The sequence below is a fragment of the Anser brachyrhynchus genome (genome assembly GCF_964034855.1).
Source record: "Anser brachyrhynchus genome assembly, chromosome: 5".
Lineage (NCBI taxonomy): Eukaryota > Metazoa > Chordata > Aves > Anseriformes > Anatidae > Anser > Anser brachyrhynchus.
The window spans coordinates 29,284,870-29,305,460 of NC_137699.1; the positions used below are offsets into that span (position 1 = coordinate 29,284,870).

Sequence of the window (20,591 nt, forward strand, 5' to 3'; positions counted from 1 at the left end):
AATGAGCTATAGGTACCACACTGAGCTGTGGTGCTGAGAACTTCCTGAAGGCCTGCTTTTTCCCCTCAATGATTAAGAGCTATTGAGACAGCTCTGTGTTAGGATCCCAAGCGCAGGATTAAATTTAGATCCAGGATTCGAAATTGACCAAACCGAGTAAGTTAAGAAGTACAGCAGTGCTAGGTTGTTGGAAGATGCGGTGTTCAGAGTACTAAAGGGACAGTCGTATTTCTCAGAGCAGTTTCTGTGTGCGTTTATCTTTGAAAACAGCTTTGCACTGACAGATGTCCGGATATCAAGGATTTGTTATCCTGGAAGGGTCTGGTGTTGGAACGTGTCTGTTGTGAAGAACTTTCTGTATAAACTGTGATACAAATAATAAGCGCTACACAGCAAGTGTCGTCATCCTTTAGAAGTGGTGAGTGGACATTCTCGTGTCTGGGATGGCAGTTCCTAAACTCCTTGAAGATGGTCTGCTTTTAGGAGTAAATATAAAGGCTAAATGCAAAACAAACAAACAAACAAAAAAACTAGTATAACTAGGTAAATGTCAAACTGACTCACTGAAGCTACATGGAGGGCTTAGGAAAAAGATTTCCCAACTGTGTGTCCTCTTGACATGGCTGTATTGCTTGGTGATACTGCAGCTGTGTGTATAGCAGACTGATGCTTTTAGCCACATCACTGGAAATGGAAGCACAACAAATGGATGGGGAGAACTACATTCTGGTAGTGAGGGTTCATAAAATAAACCTTTACTGTATACATACCTTGTGGTGTATTCCCTGATACAGATTAACACAGCTGCATAAATGAGAAAAACCTCCTGGATATAAAAGCAACCCAACCAATACAATGCCTCTTTGAGAATCCTGTTCTTACTAAACGTATCATTTCAAGCTTGTATGTGCTTATAAGAGGTTCTGGCTTTCCATGGCTTTTCTTTATTCTCCTTCCCTGAAGCCATTTCAGTTTACTGTGAGTTTTCTTTTTTAGGACTTATTATTTTTGGAAAGCTTTCTGGAACATTTTGTGCATATGGTACTCTGTAAATGTGCTGTTGTACTGATTAAAGCTGAAAATATGAAACCCAGCCTCTGTGATGCAGTGCAGCAGGGGAAAAATGCTGAAACAATAGTTTCCAAAGGGAATGCTCTTCCAAATAAAGACATATTTAAAAAAAAAAAAAATCAGCTGGGAAAGATTGCATGAGACACATTTTCCGCTATCCCCCAGTGTCTACTGTATCCCGTATTGAATAAATGCCAGTAAGCTCCCAAAAAAATCAGTGAAGTGGATACAGTTTTTTTTTAACAACCAGTTTCTCATCATTCATTGGTGACATGACCCCATCACTATAAGCATTTTTGTAACAGCACAGAACTCTGCTGTGCATTGGAGGTGTTGTGTATATTAACTTTTCTAACTCTCTCCCATATCCTTCCACGACTCTGCTTTTCCTTCCTACTGGTGCCTGGAAGTTCACAGCAACCGAGCTGCCTGAAAGTATCTTCTCCTTCCTTGGTTTGGAAGGATGATCAGATTTTGATCTCTTCTATGCATCCTCCCAAGTAAAATGGAAAGATTTTCCAGTGACAACTTGTGACTTTCAGGGAAACTTCTTAAAATTTAGGGAGCTAATGATATGTAGGACTTTCTCTCTGACTTTCCAAGGCAAAGAAAATCGGGTAGTATTTTTTGGTTCTAAAACCTAAAATTCCTGCAACTGGCAGACCTGGCATGTCAACGATAGCACTTGCAAATGGGAAAGGGTTTTCACAAGACCTATTTGTCTCTGACTCTGTTTCTAAAGGTACGAGAGTGCCATTTGCAAGTGTGAAAAAACAGGTCTTGGAGCAAGCTCTGCTGCGGTGTCCCCTTTACTCTGTCACAGGATGGCAAAACAAGTCTATTAAACAGAAAACATTGTACAGCTCAGCAGCTATGGTGTTTCAGTTACTGCGTGCTGACAGACCAGAGTACCTCGCTAATGGTCTGTCCCCCGCAGTTGGAGGTCTGATGTACTCGGTCCTCGAGTAAAGTGCGTTTTTCAGAGGCCTGCTCTGCTGCTTTCCTGTGAAGATAGAACTTGGTGCTGCAGCACACAGATCTATTTAGAAGATCAGGGTAGTGTGGCTCGCTTGGTTCTTAAATCTTTGGAATACCACACCCAGGGAATGAAATGGCAATTTAGACTGTAGGAGGTGCAAATCTGTGAACTACAACTGAGAATGAAGTAGCAATAGACTTCGAAGGTTGCCAGTGAAAATATGCTTGCTCTGGTTTTCTTCGGAGGATCAGGGGCCCCTCACTTTGCTGGCTTAACCCCAGTCAATTCCTCCTCTACATGAAGCTGCTTCAAAATGCCCAAATGTGTCTTGTGGTTCTCAACGGGATACTGCATAAAAATAATTGGGGTAAGGCAGAAGGGATCTGAGGTTTTATTCTTTCTGCTACTGCGTGGATGTGCACAAGTGTTTCTTAGAGCGGCTCTAGGCCTTCCTTCTTGTTCACTTTCACTGGCTGAATAACTGAGAACTGAGAAAGCTGGCAAGCAAGGTGCCCTGAGCAGCCACAATATATCAGGTTCTGTTGGATTTCTTTACGTTTAAAATTTCCCTCGCCCATCAAATGGGGCTGAGGAATGATAAAAACACTCGCGGTTAATCCACTACTGTCTTCAGAGCTTCTGTCACATAATGGACTGTAAAGGGTGCTCAGTGCTGCCCCTTTGTCCCCTTGGCAGTCCTATACCTTTTTTTGCACACCTTATTTTGAGAAGTCTGCCTCTTCTTCTTGCTTACTTCCAAGGGGACCGTTACAATTACAGTTTTGCAGCTTTTCTGATTCACTGAGGAATCTCTTTGAGCCTGCTCTGCGTTTCTCTGGGCCGCAGTGGGGAAGCTGCTAGCATGGCAGGAGGATCGACGGAGGAAGGAAGCGGTCCCTGCCCTTAGCCCGCAGAAGAATATGGCTGACTAACCTCGGGATGAGTTCCTGAAGAATGCTAAGTGAGATAAGGAGGCGAGCGAGGGAGTGGTGCGAAAGCGTGACCTAGGTGCCAACAGGACTTCAGACTGTGGTAGGAAGGGTAGAGAGGAGGAGGAGGTTGGGCAATAAGCCGTGGGACTGGTGAATCTTGCAGGGTTATTCACTCGGGCCAGCAGTGTTGGTGTGACTCTCCCAGCTGTAGTGGACTGGTTATCCGATAATGAAAAATCTAGTTTCCTGGCTTAAAGCGTAAGTGTGCCTTAATGGTGCTGTGGGGAGATAGATGTGTGCCTTTTATCAGAGATCTGTACCTAAACGGGGCCAACAAGAAAACTGGGGAGGGACTCTTTGTCAGGGAGTGCAGTGATAGGACAAGGGGAATGGCTTTAAACTAAAAGAGGGGAGATTTAGATTAGATATTCGGAAGAAATTCATTATTATGCAGGTGGAACAGGTTGCCCAGAGAAGCTGTGGATGCCCCATCCCTGGAGGTGCTCAAGGCCAGGCTGGATGGGGCTTTGGGCAACCTGGTCTGGTGGGAGGTGTCCCTGCCCATGGCAGGGGGTTGGGACTGGGTGATCTTTAAGGTCCCTTCCAGCACAAACCATTCTGTGACTGATTAAAATGGAGTTTCAGAATTTAGCTCTCCAACAAGTTATTGACTTTTTTCTTTTTTTTTGAGCAAACTGATGTTCCCTCTTGAAAATGGGAGTTCTGCAGTAACAATTGTGCTGGTGTTTCAGAAACCTTGGTAATAGGTTAAACAACATATTTATATGGTAAAACAAGATAAAAATATGAAGAAAACAGCTGAATTGCAGGCCATTGACCAGACCCTCTGACACAGCTGGGCAACAAAGTGTGAAACCCAACAATTAAAGTCCCTCAACGGGCTGCAGTCAGGTTGTGATTTGCAGGGGGATGAGCGCCGATTCCAGTCTCTGGCATAAGTGGCTCTGTCTGCCTTAGAGATTTGGCACTGTAGCAGGGGATAGAGGGCTGAAATGCATTTGCTTTATGCTGTGCCTGTCCTATGCAAAGATCTGCCTTTTTTATAATCCGAAGGTGAAGGTGTAAATTTAAGTTACTGAGCACCCACATTCTAAATTATCTGGTTATCGGGGAGGTGTTGACTTTACATGGGTTATTTAGTTTTTCTTCTTTTCCTCTTCCACCTTTTCCAATTGTCATGGATAACTGAGAGTTGGCTGGTCTGAAGAGACAGACAATTAAGATGGTTTCTAAACAGCCTGAAGGTAACTGTGAATGCTTTGTTCTTTCTGTGTCTAGTTAAACTTACTAGGTAATTGATCTGTTAAGTTATCCCAAGATGTTAAAAATAGGATACTGTTTCTAAAAGCTTTCAGTTAAACTGGTTTAACTATGGGAAGTAAGTAAATTAAGGATTCCTTTCTTCTGCTGTCACTTAGGCTTCTTTTCTGTAACTTTTCTCACCAGCCAGCAGAAAGGATGACTTTCTTGTTTCAAAGCTTGACTGCTTGCTGAAGACAGGCAAAATAAGGATAAAATAAAAACAGCAATTGAGGGTGAAGGTTAAACACTCTGAACCACAGTGCTCGTGTCAGGTTCCACCTGCAGTGTGGCCATGAGGCGAGAACAATCCTCGTGCTTAGCCTTTCAAAGGGTACGTCAAAGGGTACGCTGTGCATACGTGGCACTCGTCTCGCTGGCACAATCTGTGCTGTGTGCATTCAAGAAGCAGCAAACAGTTTCTAAATGTTATTCTCTACGGTGGAAGGGGAAAATGAAGTGGTTAAAATAGAGATTTTTGATGCGCGTGAGGATAACTCCTTTTCTTTTGGCGAATTTGAAGCATGGTATTTAAAAGCAAGCCAGTAGCATTCCAAACATACTTAAACATTTCCCAAACAAACTGTGGAGAATCCAGGTTAAAGACCTGTTTTCCAGCAGCAGTGACACAGAGCATAGCCTTGCCAGGCATCTCGAGCAACTGGGGTGTCTCAGACTGTCCCCACACCCCGACATCCCATGTCCTTTGTTGGTGCACCAGAACTACCCGAATCTGGTTCGTTTTCGTGTCCTGAGCGTGTGTGACCCCCAAGGATCACTTTTCCATGGCAACCCAAGAGCGCTGCTGTGACAAAATGGAGAAAAATCAGAAAATTAGTCATAATCCTGGGAAAACGTGTGCATGCTTATGAAGTGATTTTGTATTGAAGGGTCTGAATTGGCAGCTTCTGAAGGTTTAGAAGAGAAATGGCAGAGGTCTCCAAACAACTTAGCTTCTACCATATGCAAGTGCGTCACCCTTGGAAAGGGCTGGCTGTAGTTTGAGAGTGGGAAGTCTGGCCGGCGTGATTTTGGTGGAGGTTAATGCCTCCTTCGGGGCGTTCCTGCAGAAGCCAACCCGTGCGGTGTCGGAGCAGCTGGCTCCTGCTGGAGGGAGCGGGGCTGGCAGCGCTGCGAGAGGGACCGATGCTGGCGGGTCCCCGGGGAGGCTGCGTGCTGCAAAGCCTCGCCTTGCCGTAGCAGGAACCTGGGAGAGCCAGGGATGGCTGGCTGTAACCAGAAGCGAGGGGTGCTCTTTCCCTTGTTCACAGCATTCCCCGGGAGGGCGTGGGCTGTTGGCTTTGCAGCCACGGAGGACGGCTTTTCTTGTCCGGATTTAGGTGTTTTGAAAAACACGCGTTGGAAAGAAAACAACCTCTATGGCTTGAAGTAGTTAACCAAGAAAAATCTCCTCTCCTCTCCTTACTGTATTTAAGGGAATTGCTGACTATACTAAATACTATTTTGGAAAACATCTGTTTGAACTTTAATTCTCCCATAACCCTTTGGCTTAGGCTGTGGCATGTGAAACAGGTCCGAAGCGCTCCAACTCCTTATCCTCGTGCTACTGTAGGCTTCTGCCGTGTTGGTAGGACCCACTAATGAAACCAGCCTGCTCCTCAGCCCTGTGTATAAACAGGGAAATCGCTTTGATTCACAGGAACCTGTGAATTGTTACGCTATCTCCCTGAGAGTATGTTTCTGCTGATAAATGTGTGTGCTTTGCAATATATTGGCAATGCTCGAACAGGGAGAACGCTTTTTTCCTCCTGTTCGCTTTTATTTTCTCTCTGAAGCATGCCAAGCTGGGCCCTGAGATAAGGGTTGTCAGTCTAGCAAACTTGGGTTCTTTGTGGTTTGTTTATTTATTTATTTCTATCGACAGTGGTCAGACCAGATAGCAGGAGTTCCTACAAGTTGGGTGGTTCGGTTGCACTGGCGTGGAGAGGGAGGGATGAGAGAGAGGATAATTTTCTAGCTTGCAGCATGTAGTTGAAGATAGTAATTCGTATAAAATTGCAATGCTACCTTTGGGGGGGAAAGAAAAGGTTTCCACTGTGGTGCTGCAGCTCCTTAGCTTGCTGGTTTGGATGTTGCAAGTCAACTTCTGGAGGTGGAGGCCTATAAAGCTGTTGTGAAAGCTGTTCCCCCCTGAGCTGCAGGTGCAAGGAATGTGCTGAAACAATCAACTTGCAGAGAGCTGAATGTCTAAATAGCTTCCCAACCACCAGCTCCCCTCTGGGAAGAGAGGATACCTTCTTATCTAGCCAGAATCTCTTTCATCTTCTAATTTTGCCAAGGAAGAAAAAAAAAAGCTGGGAACAAGTTTTGTAACTTGGCTGAAGCCTGAGGGAGGATTCTCCCAGGCAGTACCCGTGCCCATTGTCTTTTAACAATTCCGATGGGGTTATCAATGCTATCTTCAACAAAATTGTTTTGCTGCCTTTGTCTCTTTCAATTCCCCCATTGAGCTAAGTCAACTTAGTGGCATGTTCCTGTAGGCATAGCAGCATCAATTTACCGTGTACCTCGTAGGGCAGCCCAGCATCTGACAGACAGGATTCCTGATAACCCGGGATAACTCAGGTGACTTGGAACTGAAAGGAGATGAGGAAACCCTGCCTGACTGTAGAAGACAGGAGAAGCAGCCGCGTGCTCTGCAGCAATCTGTTAGCGAATCAAGAATTGGCAATAATTGAGTCCTGCAGAAGAAATTCTTGGTTTAGGCATCTCTCACTTGGTTGTTGTTCAGAGACCAAAATTAGACTGCCGGCTTCCATGTGCAGTCTTTGGAAGAGGAAAACGCCTCCGGGACGATGCAGCACACCCCAGGTGTCTCCAGGAATTTTGCCATAATAGTATGTTGTCGTCCCTACTTCTGCCTGTTTAGTTGATATCGGTGTCACCCAGCCAGTCCTGTTCTGAGGGCGGGGAGGGCCGCCTTTGAAAGGTACGTTCGCAAGACTTGTAAAGTTTGTTATACTAATAAGGCTTCATTAAACTGGAACGGAGAGGGCAGGCCTGTCCTGATGTAATCAGGAGGGCCACTCGCAGAGGACAGCACGCTGCATTGAGGGCTGTAGTTCAGCGTACAGCAGCGGCTTGGAAGAAAGCATCCAGCTGTTGGGCTGGAGTATGGGCCAGATGCTGCCGCGATCCAGCTGGATGTGAACTTAAAATCCGCGTGGGAGACTTGACTTGCATGCAGGGGGAAAATGTACAGAGTAGCTGGCTTGGCTTTTTTCAGAGGAGTGTTTCTGATGCCACAGTCTAATAGCTGCTGAAGGAAATCTAGCAGGTAAGTGGCAGCGTCCTTAATCCTGCCTGCATGATAGGAGGGCTGAGCTTGGTGAAAAAAGCATCAGATCCTCATCCGTGGGACACGTTAGAAATCTGTTGGCAGTGTTACAAGTGTGGAGTGGGATAACTTCATTTCTCTCCCTCCCCCTCCAAATTAGGCAGGAAACCAAAGGGGCAGACACAGAGTTTATTGTAGCATCAGTTCCAGGCTTGCCATGTGGCATTTTAAATGTCATCTTGAAATGATGTTTCAGGGTGGGGGTGTGCACAGACAAAGAATTCTTCTTTGGTTGAGGCTAATTGACTTGAAAGATCAAAATTTTAAAGACAGCCCTTTTGTGAGTTAGGTATGAGCAAAGTAGTGACATGGAACTAGGGAAACCCCCCTCTTCACTAGGATGACTTCCAGTTTTAACAACAAATTTACGTATTTCCTCCCATAATACAGTTACTTCCTTTTTTGCCTAATTCAAAATGTCAGTCATGGCTGTTTGAATCATGTGCATCTCTGGTCAGTGCTGGTCTGTTGTGAATTCCTCTAAGTACTACTTAAGGATCTGAAGGTTATACTGCCTTCCCCGGGTCTCATATCTGTTTGCACAGGATATGAAAGAGTACAATACTTGCCTCAACACCTCTCAAATTTATTTGGAATTATCCAACAATTTTGAAACTTGCCCCTGAAAAAATCTTCCTTTGGCGTAAACATCCATTTAACTGAAGAAGCTGTGGCTGAAGGGGAGGTTCCTTCAAAGTTGAAAGTATTCCTGTGGTTAAGTGTAAAGAAACAGTAATTTTTGCAAAAATTAGATATTTTTTCCCCCTGAGCTTTATATGTTTATGTAAGGAACAGTATGATAGAAGTGTTGAAATGCATCTCCATCTGTTTTTTCTTTTAACCCAGTATTGACCAGTTGGCTTTATACCAGTTTTCTCCCTTCTTCATTAAAAGAAAAAAAATCTCCCTTTCTTCATTAAAAATAGGGTTCAGCTTGTGCTGGGGTTCAGCTTGTGGTTTCTCGATTTCCCAACTGTGCTGTGTGTGTTTGCGCACTGATGTGTTTTCAGTGCGACAGCGTCTGATAGGCTATGGCTGAATCTGTCAGTCCTCAGGTATGAGCAGTGTCACATCCTGCAATTTTAATTACCGTGCTGTGTACTGTCAGAACACTGTACCTGAGGTTTGCAAGCTGTTCTACATTCCTCCTCGTAAGCGTGTGTTTGCCTGCCTGCTGGCTGGCTGTCAGGTTTGCTGCGCCTCTCCAGGTGGCTGAGGAAGCATTTGATTTATTTATCCTAGCTGTCTAGTACAGTCTGCTGTGCCTTCTGAAAGGTGGGGGGTGTAGGAAGGCTGGCTTTCTTTAAACTATTTTGGAACAAATCCTCCAGATGCTATATCCTCTGGGGTTGTCTTGAAAGGAAGACCTAAAACTAATTGTAAGTTAAGGCAGCCTTCACACCTGAACTATTAGAAGGTGAGTGAAAAGAGCTGGTCTCTTTATAATACAGCTCCTTTTAATATCTCTTATGCACAAGATTGCCTCTTCTGCTCTTATTTTTCCATGTGAACTGTGGATGATACCTACTTAGTAAGATTTCTAAATGCTAGAAAATGCAAAAGGTTGCTCATGTTTGTTTCTGATTTTCCCTTCCCTCCCCTTGGACGTTGTAGATGTTTGGCTTAACACTTACTGTTTCTATGTCTTTTTTTTTTTCTAGATTGAGGTGCTCCTAATCAACCAGATCTTTTGGGAATTTTTTAAAAGAAACTTTGGTGGGTAAAAGATGTGCCATGGAATGGTAGCACCAAAGAGCAACACAGGATCGTCTCTTGCCTTGACCAGCCATGGGTTATTTCTTCTGCTAGTTATCTTTGGTACCTTTATCTTGGAAGCACAGGCCACAGGTAAGTGAAACCTTTGCTTGCCTATACTGCAGGGAGGGGGAGATGTCTAAGTATGCAGATGGCCTTATTTTTATGGGGAAGCTGGAGGTGGTTGTATTTGCATGCATCTTTGAGTACTCGCAGGAAAAATTCGACCACTACTTGTTAAACAAAGGGCAGTATCTGAAATGAAGTAGTCTTGCGTACGAGCAAAATGCGTGCTCATTCTTTACACTGCTATTTTGATTCCCCCACCTTTTTTCTCTGCATTCTCATCTCTTTACTGCAGCTGGGGGCGTCAGGAGTGTCTGAAGAGCGAGCATGGACCACATTTTAGTTGAGTGATATTCTCATGTAGACGCTTTTACTTGTATGCCCTGTAGCTACGGCTCATGTGAAGTAGTTTTGGAAGCACAGACTGTCTTTCAGCTCTTTGTACAGCTGATGAGTCTGTGCAGTGTTTACTTGAGTGGTACCTTCCAACACCTCAGCACCCACAAACTACACTCCTCTGTTAGATCATTGCAGCTTGGGTTTTTGCTCCTCCCCATGCTAACTTCCTTATCTGGTGGACAAGTACGATGATTAATGTAAATAGCAGTGCAATGGAATGATACCCTGAAAATAGGGTCTTTTCTCTCAGCCATGATGCAGTTTGTCTGTAGAGAGGTGACTGATCAGAAGTAGCATGGGGTGGAGGGAATAAGTTTGTATGTGCGCTTTAGGTGTGTGGTCTTGCACAGAGCTATAAGAGAAGTTATTCTTAAAAAGGCAGATTTGATTTCAGATGCTGACACAGTGTAGATCAACAGTTTGTCTTTAAAACCAAAATCTCAGTTCTCAATATTAGCTCTAAAAAGTCCCATTTTGTTTGAGATAGGGTACCTGAAAATATTCAGTGACCGATATGCCTTGGCTCCAGTGAATTTTGGTTTTGTCTTTGTGTGGTAGAGCAGAATAAATGTTCATGGCCAGATGCACTCAAAGCAGAGGTTATCCTGTACAGAAAAGTCTGCTGGTGCTGGAAATTTCCGGAGGAGTTGGTCTCCTTATAATATTTCTAGCTCTTCAAGTTAGAAGGGAGAGGCTGCTGAAATGAGGTATACCAGATTTCTATCTCTTCCTGGCCTAATTTTGGCTTTGTAGGTAAAGCGAGGTGTAGGAGAGAAACACAAGTGCGTGTGACTGATTGGCAAGAACAGATAGTAAAAGGGGGAAGGGGACAGGGTCTCTTTCAATCTGGTCTGTCCTTGGGTTTTTGGAGCCTTGCTGCTGTTGCTGATAATGCCACAGCCTTTTTCAGCTGTAGGCCTGCCAGATCCGCCTCGCCGCCTGGGGCTGGAACGCACCATCCCTGCCTGAAACTCCAATTACACACTGCAGCACCTCGGAGTGAGTCTGTAATCAGTATGCAAATGCCTTGCGCTGCACAGGGCTGCTGAAGAAGGGAAAGGCAGCCGCGATGCTGGCAAATGTTTTGGGGATCGTTTCTGAGGCGTCCCGTGTCATATTAACAAAGGCACTAGTTAAGCATATGGTGAGACCCTAGAGTGGTTCTGCATTGTTTCCCTTCCTGTGCTCCTTTCGCTTCAGGACCCGAAACCAGCTGTGGTAAACTGCTCAAGGCAGATCAGCGGCTAAATAGGATTAGGGTGGCTAGGCATGAAGCGTTTCCTGCAGGGGAAGTGAGAGAAGTGAGCGCGTGTGGAGGGGAAACCCAAACATACAGCGGAGGGCAAGACACAAAGGGGGAAATAAATCCTGGAGGAGGGGAAGGGCCGGCTGAGCCGTGCTTCCATCCTTCCACCCACAGGCTCGGAGGCTGTGAGGTGGGGAGGCAGTGACGCGACTGCCGGGTGCTGGGAGGGATGGGGGTGCGCAGCCGTGTGTCACAGGCCCGGGGAGCCGCACCTGCAGCGGCCCGCCAGCTGTCAGCAGCGCTAATGAGCGCCTCAGCCCGGGAGCCGGGGGCCAGATGGAGGCACAAAGAGGACTGGCGAGGCGCTTGGAAAATCATCTTTCCCTCATCTTCGTGCCCCAGCCGCCCCTCCGTCCTCGCTTTATGAGTTTACGTGGCAAAAACACGCAGAGCGAAGCGGTGTTAACGTGAAGCAAGAGATTGTATTAAATCTCCTGGTGGTAATGCTTATCTCGAACGCAGGGCCGATGTGACATGTTCACAATTGCTACAAAAGATGAAGGATGTTCTCATAAAAAGACAGACAAGCATGGAGACAATGGGCTGGCTCGGCTCTAAGTGACAAAGCAGAGCTTACGATTCATATGCTTAAAACCATATAATGCATATTGTATTGTGATCATTTTGCTGTTTGGAAATGCTATTGCTTGACTTCCAGGAGGCCTAGATACATATTCATGTTCTGGGCAGGAACGTGTTCTCTTTTACACGTGATAAACGCAGAGGGCAGACTGATTTCCAGTCAGCAAACGTTTGGTCTCTCCTCTGGTAATAAATGGGCTTTATTTATGCATGGATTTCTAACAAAAGTCTTCAGCACTTTGTCTCAAGCAATCTATCCAAATATCCCTGAGTGCCACGAGATGAGTATGATGAGTTGCTTAGTCACTAAGCACACTGCAGAGGCTGGGGAAACTGCTCCCTTTTCACGGGAATATAATCATGAATATAAAAATAACCACTGCACATATTTTGGCACAAAACAAGTGCGGCATTTGGTGATCGGCAAACAATTAAGCTGTGTCAGAAGAAATGGATTTGGGAAGACTTCAGTGCTGTTCAGAAATATTTTTTGAGCTTTATCACTGTTGTGTCTTTTTTTCCCCTCTAGCAAGTTCTCCAAGATTAGTTGAGGGAAATTAGGAAGGAATGAGCACAGGAGACCTGGGAAGCAAGGATCTGAAATGCTAAGGCTTAATTCTTGTTCTCATCTGTTTTCTTTGAGGGTTCGTCTCGAATGTAGCTGAGAGCTGGGTTACCTAATAGGTAGAGACAGGGAATTGTTCAAGTGTTGGAGAGGAGGAATAACAGCCACTTTCTCTGTTTTTCTAAACCGTAATGCTTCTCCATTCTTTCTTTGTTGCTTTATTTTTTTTTCCTGCCTCCCTTCTGAGTCCCTTAAAGGTTATTCCCAAGCTCTCAAAGGCCTTGTGTGTTTATCTCATTCACAGTGGTCCTCCTGCCTGATCAGGTTATTTCTGGAAGGGTGACAGTGGATCAGAATAAATTGCTCATTAAATTTTTAACTTGCAGTCTCTAAAATATTCTGAAAGCTTCCTATCATGTGTGTTCTAAATGGTGTAATTTTTCTTGGATTCATAACCAGCTCTGTCAAAACGTAGGCTGGGCTTTTCATTACTGATAACAACACCACCTGTCTTGAGAAATGCAAGTAAAGGTGTTAGTAAAAGTATTATACATTCTGAAATAAGCAAATATCAATACCCATAGAGAGCTTAAATATTAACCTTTAAAAATTAATAATGCGGACCTGGTGAATTGAAGTGCACTTAGATTTAAGCACAGCCTGATTTTTGTTGACCGATCACGTGTGAAATACCATAAAGCTAGCTCTTTAATTTTTAGAGTTGCCATTAAAGTGATAAATCGATCTTGAATAAACTGAAACGACTTCATTCCTGCGTGTTGTCTCTGACGCAAATGCAGCCAATCTGCTGCATGCTGTGCTAAGGTCTTTTCAGTGCCAAGGTTATTCTGCACAGAAGCTCTTGGATACCGCTGGTGTTTGTTTGCATTGCATAGAACAGCTTGTTAGAGTGCACTCCAGCCACTGAGCAGATCCAGACTTGTCCCTATTCTTTGGGAATCTGTATGAAGCAGAGGTTTCCTTTGTCTCTAATTATGCGGTTGAAAGGAAGGCATTTATACCGCTAGGGACGAATTCAGTGTTCGTGAAAACAAGGACAGTGCAGCGTTGGATAGCCACACAGAAATGTGAGGAGGTGTCATGCACGAACAGAGGACCTCAATTCCAACCTTAATGCTTTTATATAAGTGTGGGTTTGGAGAAATTACTGGGTCAGCACAAAGAAGTATGTAGTTCCCCACAGAGAGAAAAGGGCGGGGGGGAGTTTTGGGTGTGATTCTTTTTTCCAGTCCCTTTGGAGAGCTTACTAAGAGTAGAGGGGTACAGAAGAGCATGGTGAGGAGCTGCAGAATGATGTCCAGGCTGTGAAGGTGGCTAGGAAGAAGATGCAGATGGGCTCAAAACTAGTCTAGTCAAATAACACACTGTTCTTACGCTGATCTAGGCAGTGCTACTTAAGCAGCTCACTTAAAGGGTGTAGTAGGAGTCTCAGGTAGCCACACAACTTGTTCTAATGGTTGAAGGATGAATTAAAGGAAGCATAATAATAATCCTTAATTTGCCTTTTGTTTGTCCTTTTAGGTTGGCTCAGCAAGTCCAAAGGACCTACATGTGAGTAGACTCATTCACTGCCGTACTGTGAGAACCAAGTGTGGTGTTTATCCTCTTATGTTAACCAGGAATAAGCTAGGATTCACAATTTTACTTGTGTTGGATGCTGAGATGCATCTCTGTGCCCATTTCTATTTTCCTCCCTTGTATTTGGGAGGGATGGCTGCCCTCAGAGGAACTTCTTATGTTCCACTGTGCCTGAAGGCATCTCTGTGCGTCCGTATAGCATTTAACTTCACATGACTCAAGGAAAACCAAATAGAATAAATATTTCATTAAAACACAAAAAGAAGGATATGAAGCCTGTGGAAGTTTTGAGAGGTTGCCAGAGAGGATTGGGAAGGCAGGGAGGGCAAAACTGAGGCCAAAAAAAAACCACGAAACCTTTTGTTTTCTTTAATCAAAAAAGGCGAAAATCTCATCACGGAGCATGACTGGATATATTGCATTGGATACTTAGCTTTTCATTTCCTGTGCTCAGAAAAAAGTAAAACCTTTCCTGTATGCATGTTACAGAGGAATGTAATTTTGGGAGGAAGTGGGAAGCTTATTTGGCTGTCTGTATCTGTTCTAAATATATAAAAATTTGTGTAAATCTTTGTTGAACTCTGAAATGTGATCTGCTTAGTCTGAATCTTCCCCTTCTCCTCCAAGAAAAGAGAAGACAGGAACAGGGTCTGATGGGAATGGATTCACAAAGAACTATTTAAAGGTGTGGGAGGGTGATCTTACCACCTACCAAATTCTGGTCCCCACAAAGTGGGAGGGGGAGAAGAGCAGATGGAGTCTTCTGAGTCCTGAATTTTTAATCTGTCTAAATTTTACTCCTGGCAAGACTGGTATAACACATGCCTAGTATGAAGGTGCCTTCAGTTCTTGGCCATGGTTTCTAGCAGGAAAATAAGCTACTTTAGGAAATAGCTCAAGCATTGGCTGGTCCAACTAATGCGTCTTGGCTTCTTTCTTGGGCTGGAATGAGAAAGATGGAAACTGGCAGGAGTTTCACTGTAGAGGAAAGCAGGGAGAGGAGTTGAATGGCACGGTTTATTCTTCAAGAGAAAGTTACTTGTGAGTTTAGTCCAAGTTCTGACTCATCTCTGTATCGGTGTCCCCTAATGTCTGCTGCATGCTATGCTGAAGATACAGACTTGTCTGTCTTCAGACAAGCAACTTCCTCCTATCAGAGTCCTTCCTCTTTCTCTACTTGACCCCGTCATTTGGGAAGAATTTAGTTTTGTTCCTAGTCTCATAGGAAAAGTCCTTACAACGGGACAGAAGAAAGTTTCCTTGCCATTACCTTGTGCCATTTGCAATTCCTTTGCTGCTTGTGTCCCTTTTGACTCCTAAACTGGTTACCTTGGTAGTTAAAGCATGACTTTTTCAGTTATGTTGAATACTTTTCCCTTCTTGTTGGACCTATTCCCCTTCATCTGTGTAAGTGACAGGATTATATTTTATGAGTTTGTACCTGTTTATCTGTGTGTGTTGATCTGCATGTGAAAAAGCATTTTCCTTTTAATGAACAAAACCTCTGGGGAGTGTTTCTCTTCCCCTGCAAGCAGGAATTCCCCTGAGGTAATTGAGTCTCTGCTTTTGCAAAGTGTTGTATTGGAGCTGGAGGACTGGTGAATTGTTTGTTTCCAGATGTGAAGTCTTTTAAGGGATTTGAAATACTCCTGTAGGTATGTGACTGCTTAGATGGGTTGCCAGGTGGATTGGGCTAGAGGGGGTTGTTACTGAAACTGTTAAAGAATAAACTGAGCTTTCTGGCCCAGCCTAGTGCAGTGATCCTCTTATAATGGAAGGAGGACTGGAGCTTTGGGAGTTCCTGTGCTGAGGAGACTCTTGAGGCGGTGGGGATGCTCACTTACTGCTTGTTTACCTTGGCCTGCCTAGTGCTGGATAGATACGCTCATGTGTTCCTTCCAGAGAGGGCCAATGCCAGGAATGCAAGGGTGAGTGCGTTTATCTGCTTGGTGCGTGGCAAGAGAAGCATTTCAGGGGAAGCATAAGGCAAAGAACTGAACAGAAGGGTAACAAAAGAACATCTTTAAATGCTGTGGGCTCAGTGGTCTATGTCTAGCCCATCGTAATTCAGAGGGGAAAATCTGTCCTCTTTGTGAACAGAAAGACACATTGCTGCAGCTTTTTGAGATGGATTTTTTTCCTTTTGTGAGTGAAAGGAGAATTGTGTGCAATTTGAGAAATGGGGACTGCCTGTAGATTGGAGTATGCAGCTCTGTTGGAGGATGTATTGAGTTTTCTGCCCAAGGTCAGGGAAGGAACGTGGTAGGCCTGACATACGTGGAGAGGTATAACTAGAAAGCCAGAAGCTGCTTTTGCAGCTTGGAGGAACATTTTCTATGTCCTGAGAAAAGGACCAGCATGGTGTATAATGAGTTTCATGCAGGACACACCCTTATGCATCCATAAATCTGTGCATCAGAAAGAATAAAATTGTGTTTTGTGATCTTACCAGTGTTGCTGTTCAGGCAACTTTGCAGTCTGGGGAACGTCAGCTGCTGAAACAATAGGTGAAGTTTTTCTGCCTTAGGTAGCTCTATTTCCTTTAAAATATTCTAGTTCTCTCTGTAGCCTCTTTGAGCCTAGAAAGGACTACAAACAGATTGAGATTTGCAAGAAGGTGGCAGAATAGACTGAAGGTGAATGAAGCAGAAGATCCTCAGAAGTAGAGGAGGGGGACGGGAGTTCAGGAAAGCAGGAAGGTGAAGGTTTCCACAGGTGGAGTTGTGAAAAGATCCTGGTGGTTTAAAAAGCCAATTAGTGGCTTGGTGATTAAGTAGTGTAAGTTCTGAAAGAAGGTGGTGTTTTAATTTTAGTTATGCAAGCTGATTAGAGTGGTTGAGAATAGTACAGCCTTGAGAGGGAGAGCTGTAGTAGAAATATATACTTTTTTTTTTCAATGGTTAGGTAAGTGCCTTAATGCAGGAGGATGCAGGGATATGCCTTTAACGCATCAGGCTTTTTTGTATGCAGCAGCACTGACTCACTAATGAGTCTGTGGCAGAGTTTAAGAACTCAGGGTTATGAAGTGTGCATGTCCTCCAGGGACCAAAGCTCTGAGGCTGGAGTCTCCTCAAGGCAGGAGCAGAGCAGGATGATGATGGGGGTTACTGGAGCCCTGGCTGTCTGCCCATGAGGGCTCTAACATCATGGTCTGATGGAGAGGGAACTGAAAGGCGGCACAGCATCTGTGTGTGGAATGAAAGACAAAGAGGAATTTCAGGTGGAAGTTGCTGCTGTGTTCAGAGAAACATCTTTGACTTTCTGAGGAAGTTCTGCTTTTCTTAGTTTGTCTACAGTTTTGTAGCTAAAAGCAGCTTTGCTCCTCTCCCCCATCCTGCAGTTGTCTGCTACGCCCGCTGTAGAGGAATCCTTACTATAAACAAGTTAAACCTATTAAAGCTGCTGGACCCTGGATCCTTGTCAAAACCAAGTACCGCTCCCTGCTGATGGTAGTGCTCTCCAGGCAGGGTCTGTGTCACTGTGTGCATGGAATGAAGTGAATGTCAGAGTGGGGTATGGGACTTCTGGTGCTTGCTGCGTGTCTATTCTGGACCACCAGCATCATCAGAGAGCCTGGCCAGGAGACTTAATGCTGCAGAGGTCTTTTGGAAAGTAACTCTGTGTCATACCAAAATCAGAGCTGTTGATTTATCCTTGCTGGGAGGAAAGTATGCTTTTAATCTTGTTTCCTCTGGCCCATTTCACTCCTACCATCATAGTGGCCAAACTTGAAACTCAGAAACCTGGGGTTGTGCCTGCTATGTAACCTCTCTCCAGTAGTTTAACTTTTCTTCCCAACTTACCTGTTTCTTAAAAAGGACTGGTACTGTCAGAGTTGTGCTGAGCCATGTGTTGTGCTGCAGAGTAGCTTGGCTTCTCTTCAGCACAAGCCAAGGACCATATCCTTGATGTTTTGTGTTACTATAATGATGGCACTTCTATTGTATTGCTGGTTTTAGTTTCCCTACCAAAAGTAAGCCTGGGGGATACTTCTCTAGGACAACCTTCTGGTTTTGTTGTAAACACTTTCTTGGATGTAATTGGCTTATAAGATACAAAAGATAGAGGTTTTATCATCTGGGTGCTTAGATTCAGCTGCTATTTTCTCTAAACTGAAGAAATTATTAATTTTTAATACAAAAGCTGAAAAATCTTAACATAGTCATAGGCTGCCATGAGTTTGCCTTTGAGTGGAAGTCTTGATGAAACCCATGAAGATGTGAAGCTTATTTTTACTATTGTATTCTTTTAGTCCTCCACTTTGACTTTCCAGCAAGCTAGTCTTGTTGTAAATGTTATTGACAGCCCAAAGTAGAAATTAATCTTGCTGTGATGTAGATGTCCTTGAGCTAGCATGATTTTAACCTTCAGACCTTCCCACTTTCAGTCTCGTTATTTGCATTTATTTCTCAAACTCGAATGTCATCTTTAGGCTGACAGTTTCAGCTTTGATAGTGGTGTGCTGGAAGAGGTTAGCCCCTGTGAGAAGTTTTGTCTCCACTAAGCACCCTGGAGAATTGACAGTCTTGGCATGTGTCTCTAACTCAGGAGACTCCTCAGGGCTGGAGCACCTCTTCAGAGCACTGATTTTTTTTATATATGTATATTTTTTCCTGTCAGTGTTGCCTTGGTCTGGTTTGGTTCCGCTTTAACTACCTCTTTCCAGTCATGTGCTGATGCCATGCAAGACTGGTGTGCTGGAGTGGGCAGCAGTGTGACTGCTTGGAGGGAAGGGGGGGTTGCAGCCTGCGTCCAGTGAACTGAGCATCCCCGATTCTTGCCATCAGCAAAACCGGGAGAGCCTGGCAGAGGCTGCTAATTAGGGGTGTTGTGGGGAGGTCCGTTCTCTGACTACAGTCAAGATGAGCAAAGGCTTAACTACTTTACTGCATACCTCTGGCCACCTGCCACTTGTCTGAGGCAGGTCAGGAGTATTTCATGGTTGGCTGCATCAGGCACTGCGGAGCAATTTGAGAGGATGAAAATCGATGTCTGTTCTCCATCCTCTGACAGCAGGGAAGCATCTATCACTAAGTCTGTTTCCATCCGCCGAACTCTTAACTTAATTAGCAGCTTTAAATGGAGGAAATCTCTCTCCTGTCATCGGTTGGTTAGTTAGCACCAAGGGAGGGTGCCTGCAGAATTAAAGCTTTTGTGTTTTTTTCTTTTTTAAATGATTTGGGTTCGGTGCCAGCATTTCGAAGCTGCTTGACAGTGTGCACCCTGCACAAATTAATCCGAGCACATCTCCCAGAGGGGTCTGTCACCTTTTCTTCCTGTGGCGGTAGAGAGGAGATAGTAAGTTGTAGGGAACTTTTTTTTTCTTTCACAAATTCTGTACTATTTAAAACAACCATTACATGAAGCTAGTATCCTGTAGTGATCCCCTGACTGGTATCAGAGTCAATAAATTGAAAACGAGACTAAAAAGCCCTGCAGTAACCGTGTCAGTCGCTACGTATCAGGCGATGGCAGGATCAAGCTTGTGGTGCCCAGTCTGGTCTCAGATCTCCTCGCAGGAACTCACGCCAGTTACTTTTTCAGAAAAGTTGACAGCTGTCCATCCCTTTGGAGAAGCTTTCTCCATGGGTGGGATTCTTCCCTGAGGCTGAGCTGGTTCCTGAGGTGCAAGGATAGGTGTATTGATGTCGATAATGTTTCTTCAAGTCATGGTTTTCTCTACCCGTACCTGTTGTACCGAGTTTAATGACCAGCTGTGATGATTCTTACTTTTGTGAAATCATTCGGTAAGGGAGCATTTGGGAACCTCTTGTTTTGCCTCTTTTCGAGCCTTCCCCGAGCTGATCTCTAGACTCTTTAGACTACATGCTTTGGGAACACAATGCCCCGGCGCACCGCTGCTGCGCCCCAGACCCTCGCCCCACACGCATGAATTCATCGCGTTGATCTTTCCACCCCTGCTTGTCGGGAGGGTCGGACAGCAGCTGCAGCTCCTGTCAAGCATGATTCCAGGCAGGGAGCTTTAGGGGGGAGAGTTACAAAAGGCCCAGTTTAAATCATCTGTGTAAGGGCACAGCAGAGGCTCTGTCACCCAGGCCTCGCCACTTGTCTTCTGGTGCTATGGTTGTAATGACATTAGCATTTCAAAAAGGGGATTACCGCAGCCCCCAGGTTTGAGGGGAGGGTGTTCTGGCTGCTAATTGAAAAGCTGCTTTGTGGCCATCTCTGCTTTTTTATCCGCTGTGTCTGAATCCTGAAGGGTTGGTGAAGGTGGCTAGATAGTGTTAAAAGTGGATTGTTGCTGTTGCGAAGAAGCTGGTTATTTGTTGGCCTAAATGTGAACTGCTAGGTGTGAAGCTGCTGTCACTGATAGCCTTCTTTCTTGCTAATTCAAAGTGACTGAGAATTTCCTAATGGAAAAGTTAAATTAAAGGGACTTTTGGGATCATAAAGGGACTTCTGGGATCACGATGGTATGATAGAGAAGTATCCTTAAATTGTGCTTGCAAGAATAATTTAATGTAATTAAATCAGCTTGTCTGATGTACTTCAACCAGTGGAAACAGGCAGCATGTGCATCCTGTTCATTGTTTGCCTTCCAGGCCTCTTCTGGTACCAGAAACACTTTCTGTGCTCAGACACAAGGTTTCAAGGCAGTTCCTTGGACAAAATCACTGTACTTCTTGAAAGGTCTTGTT

General features: G+C 44.6%; 1 protein-coding gene across 9 annotated transcripts in view; it reads left to right on the plus strand.

Moving 5' to 3' along the window:
• The window catches only part of SUSD6 (sushi domain containing 6), an 81,759-nt gene that overhangs the window by 24,665 nt on the left and 36,503 nt on the right, over positions 1-20,591 (plus strand). For 6 of the 9 annotated variants that reach the window (XM_080595444.1, XM_080595446.1, XM_080595445.1 and 3 more), the window contains 2 exons: positions 9,322-9,508; positions 13,876-13,905. In XM_080595444.1, coding sequence (XP_080451570.1) covers positions 9,388-9,508; positions 13,876-13,905 — 151 coding nt within the window. In that variant the 5' untranslated portion in view covers positions 9,322-9,387. Of the gene's footprint in view, positions 1-7,288; positions 9,078-9,321; positions 9,509-13,875; positions 13,906-20,591 lie in introns of those variants that run through there. The other 3 variants (XM_080595448.1, XM_080595449.1, XM_080595443.1) reach the window with 2 other exon arrangements.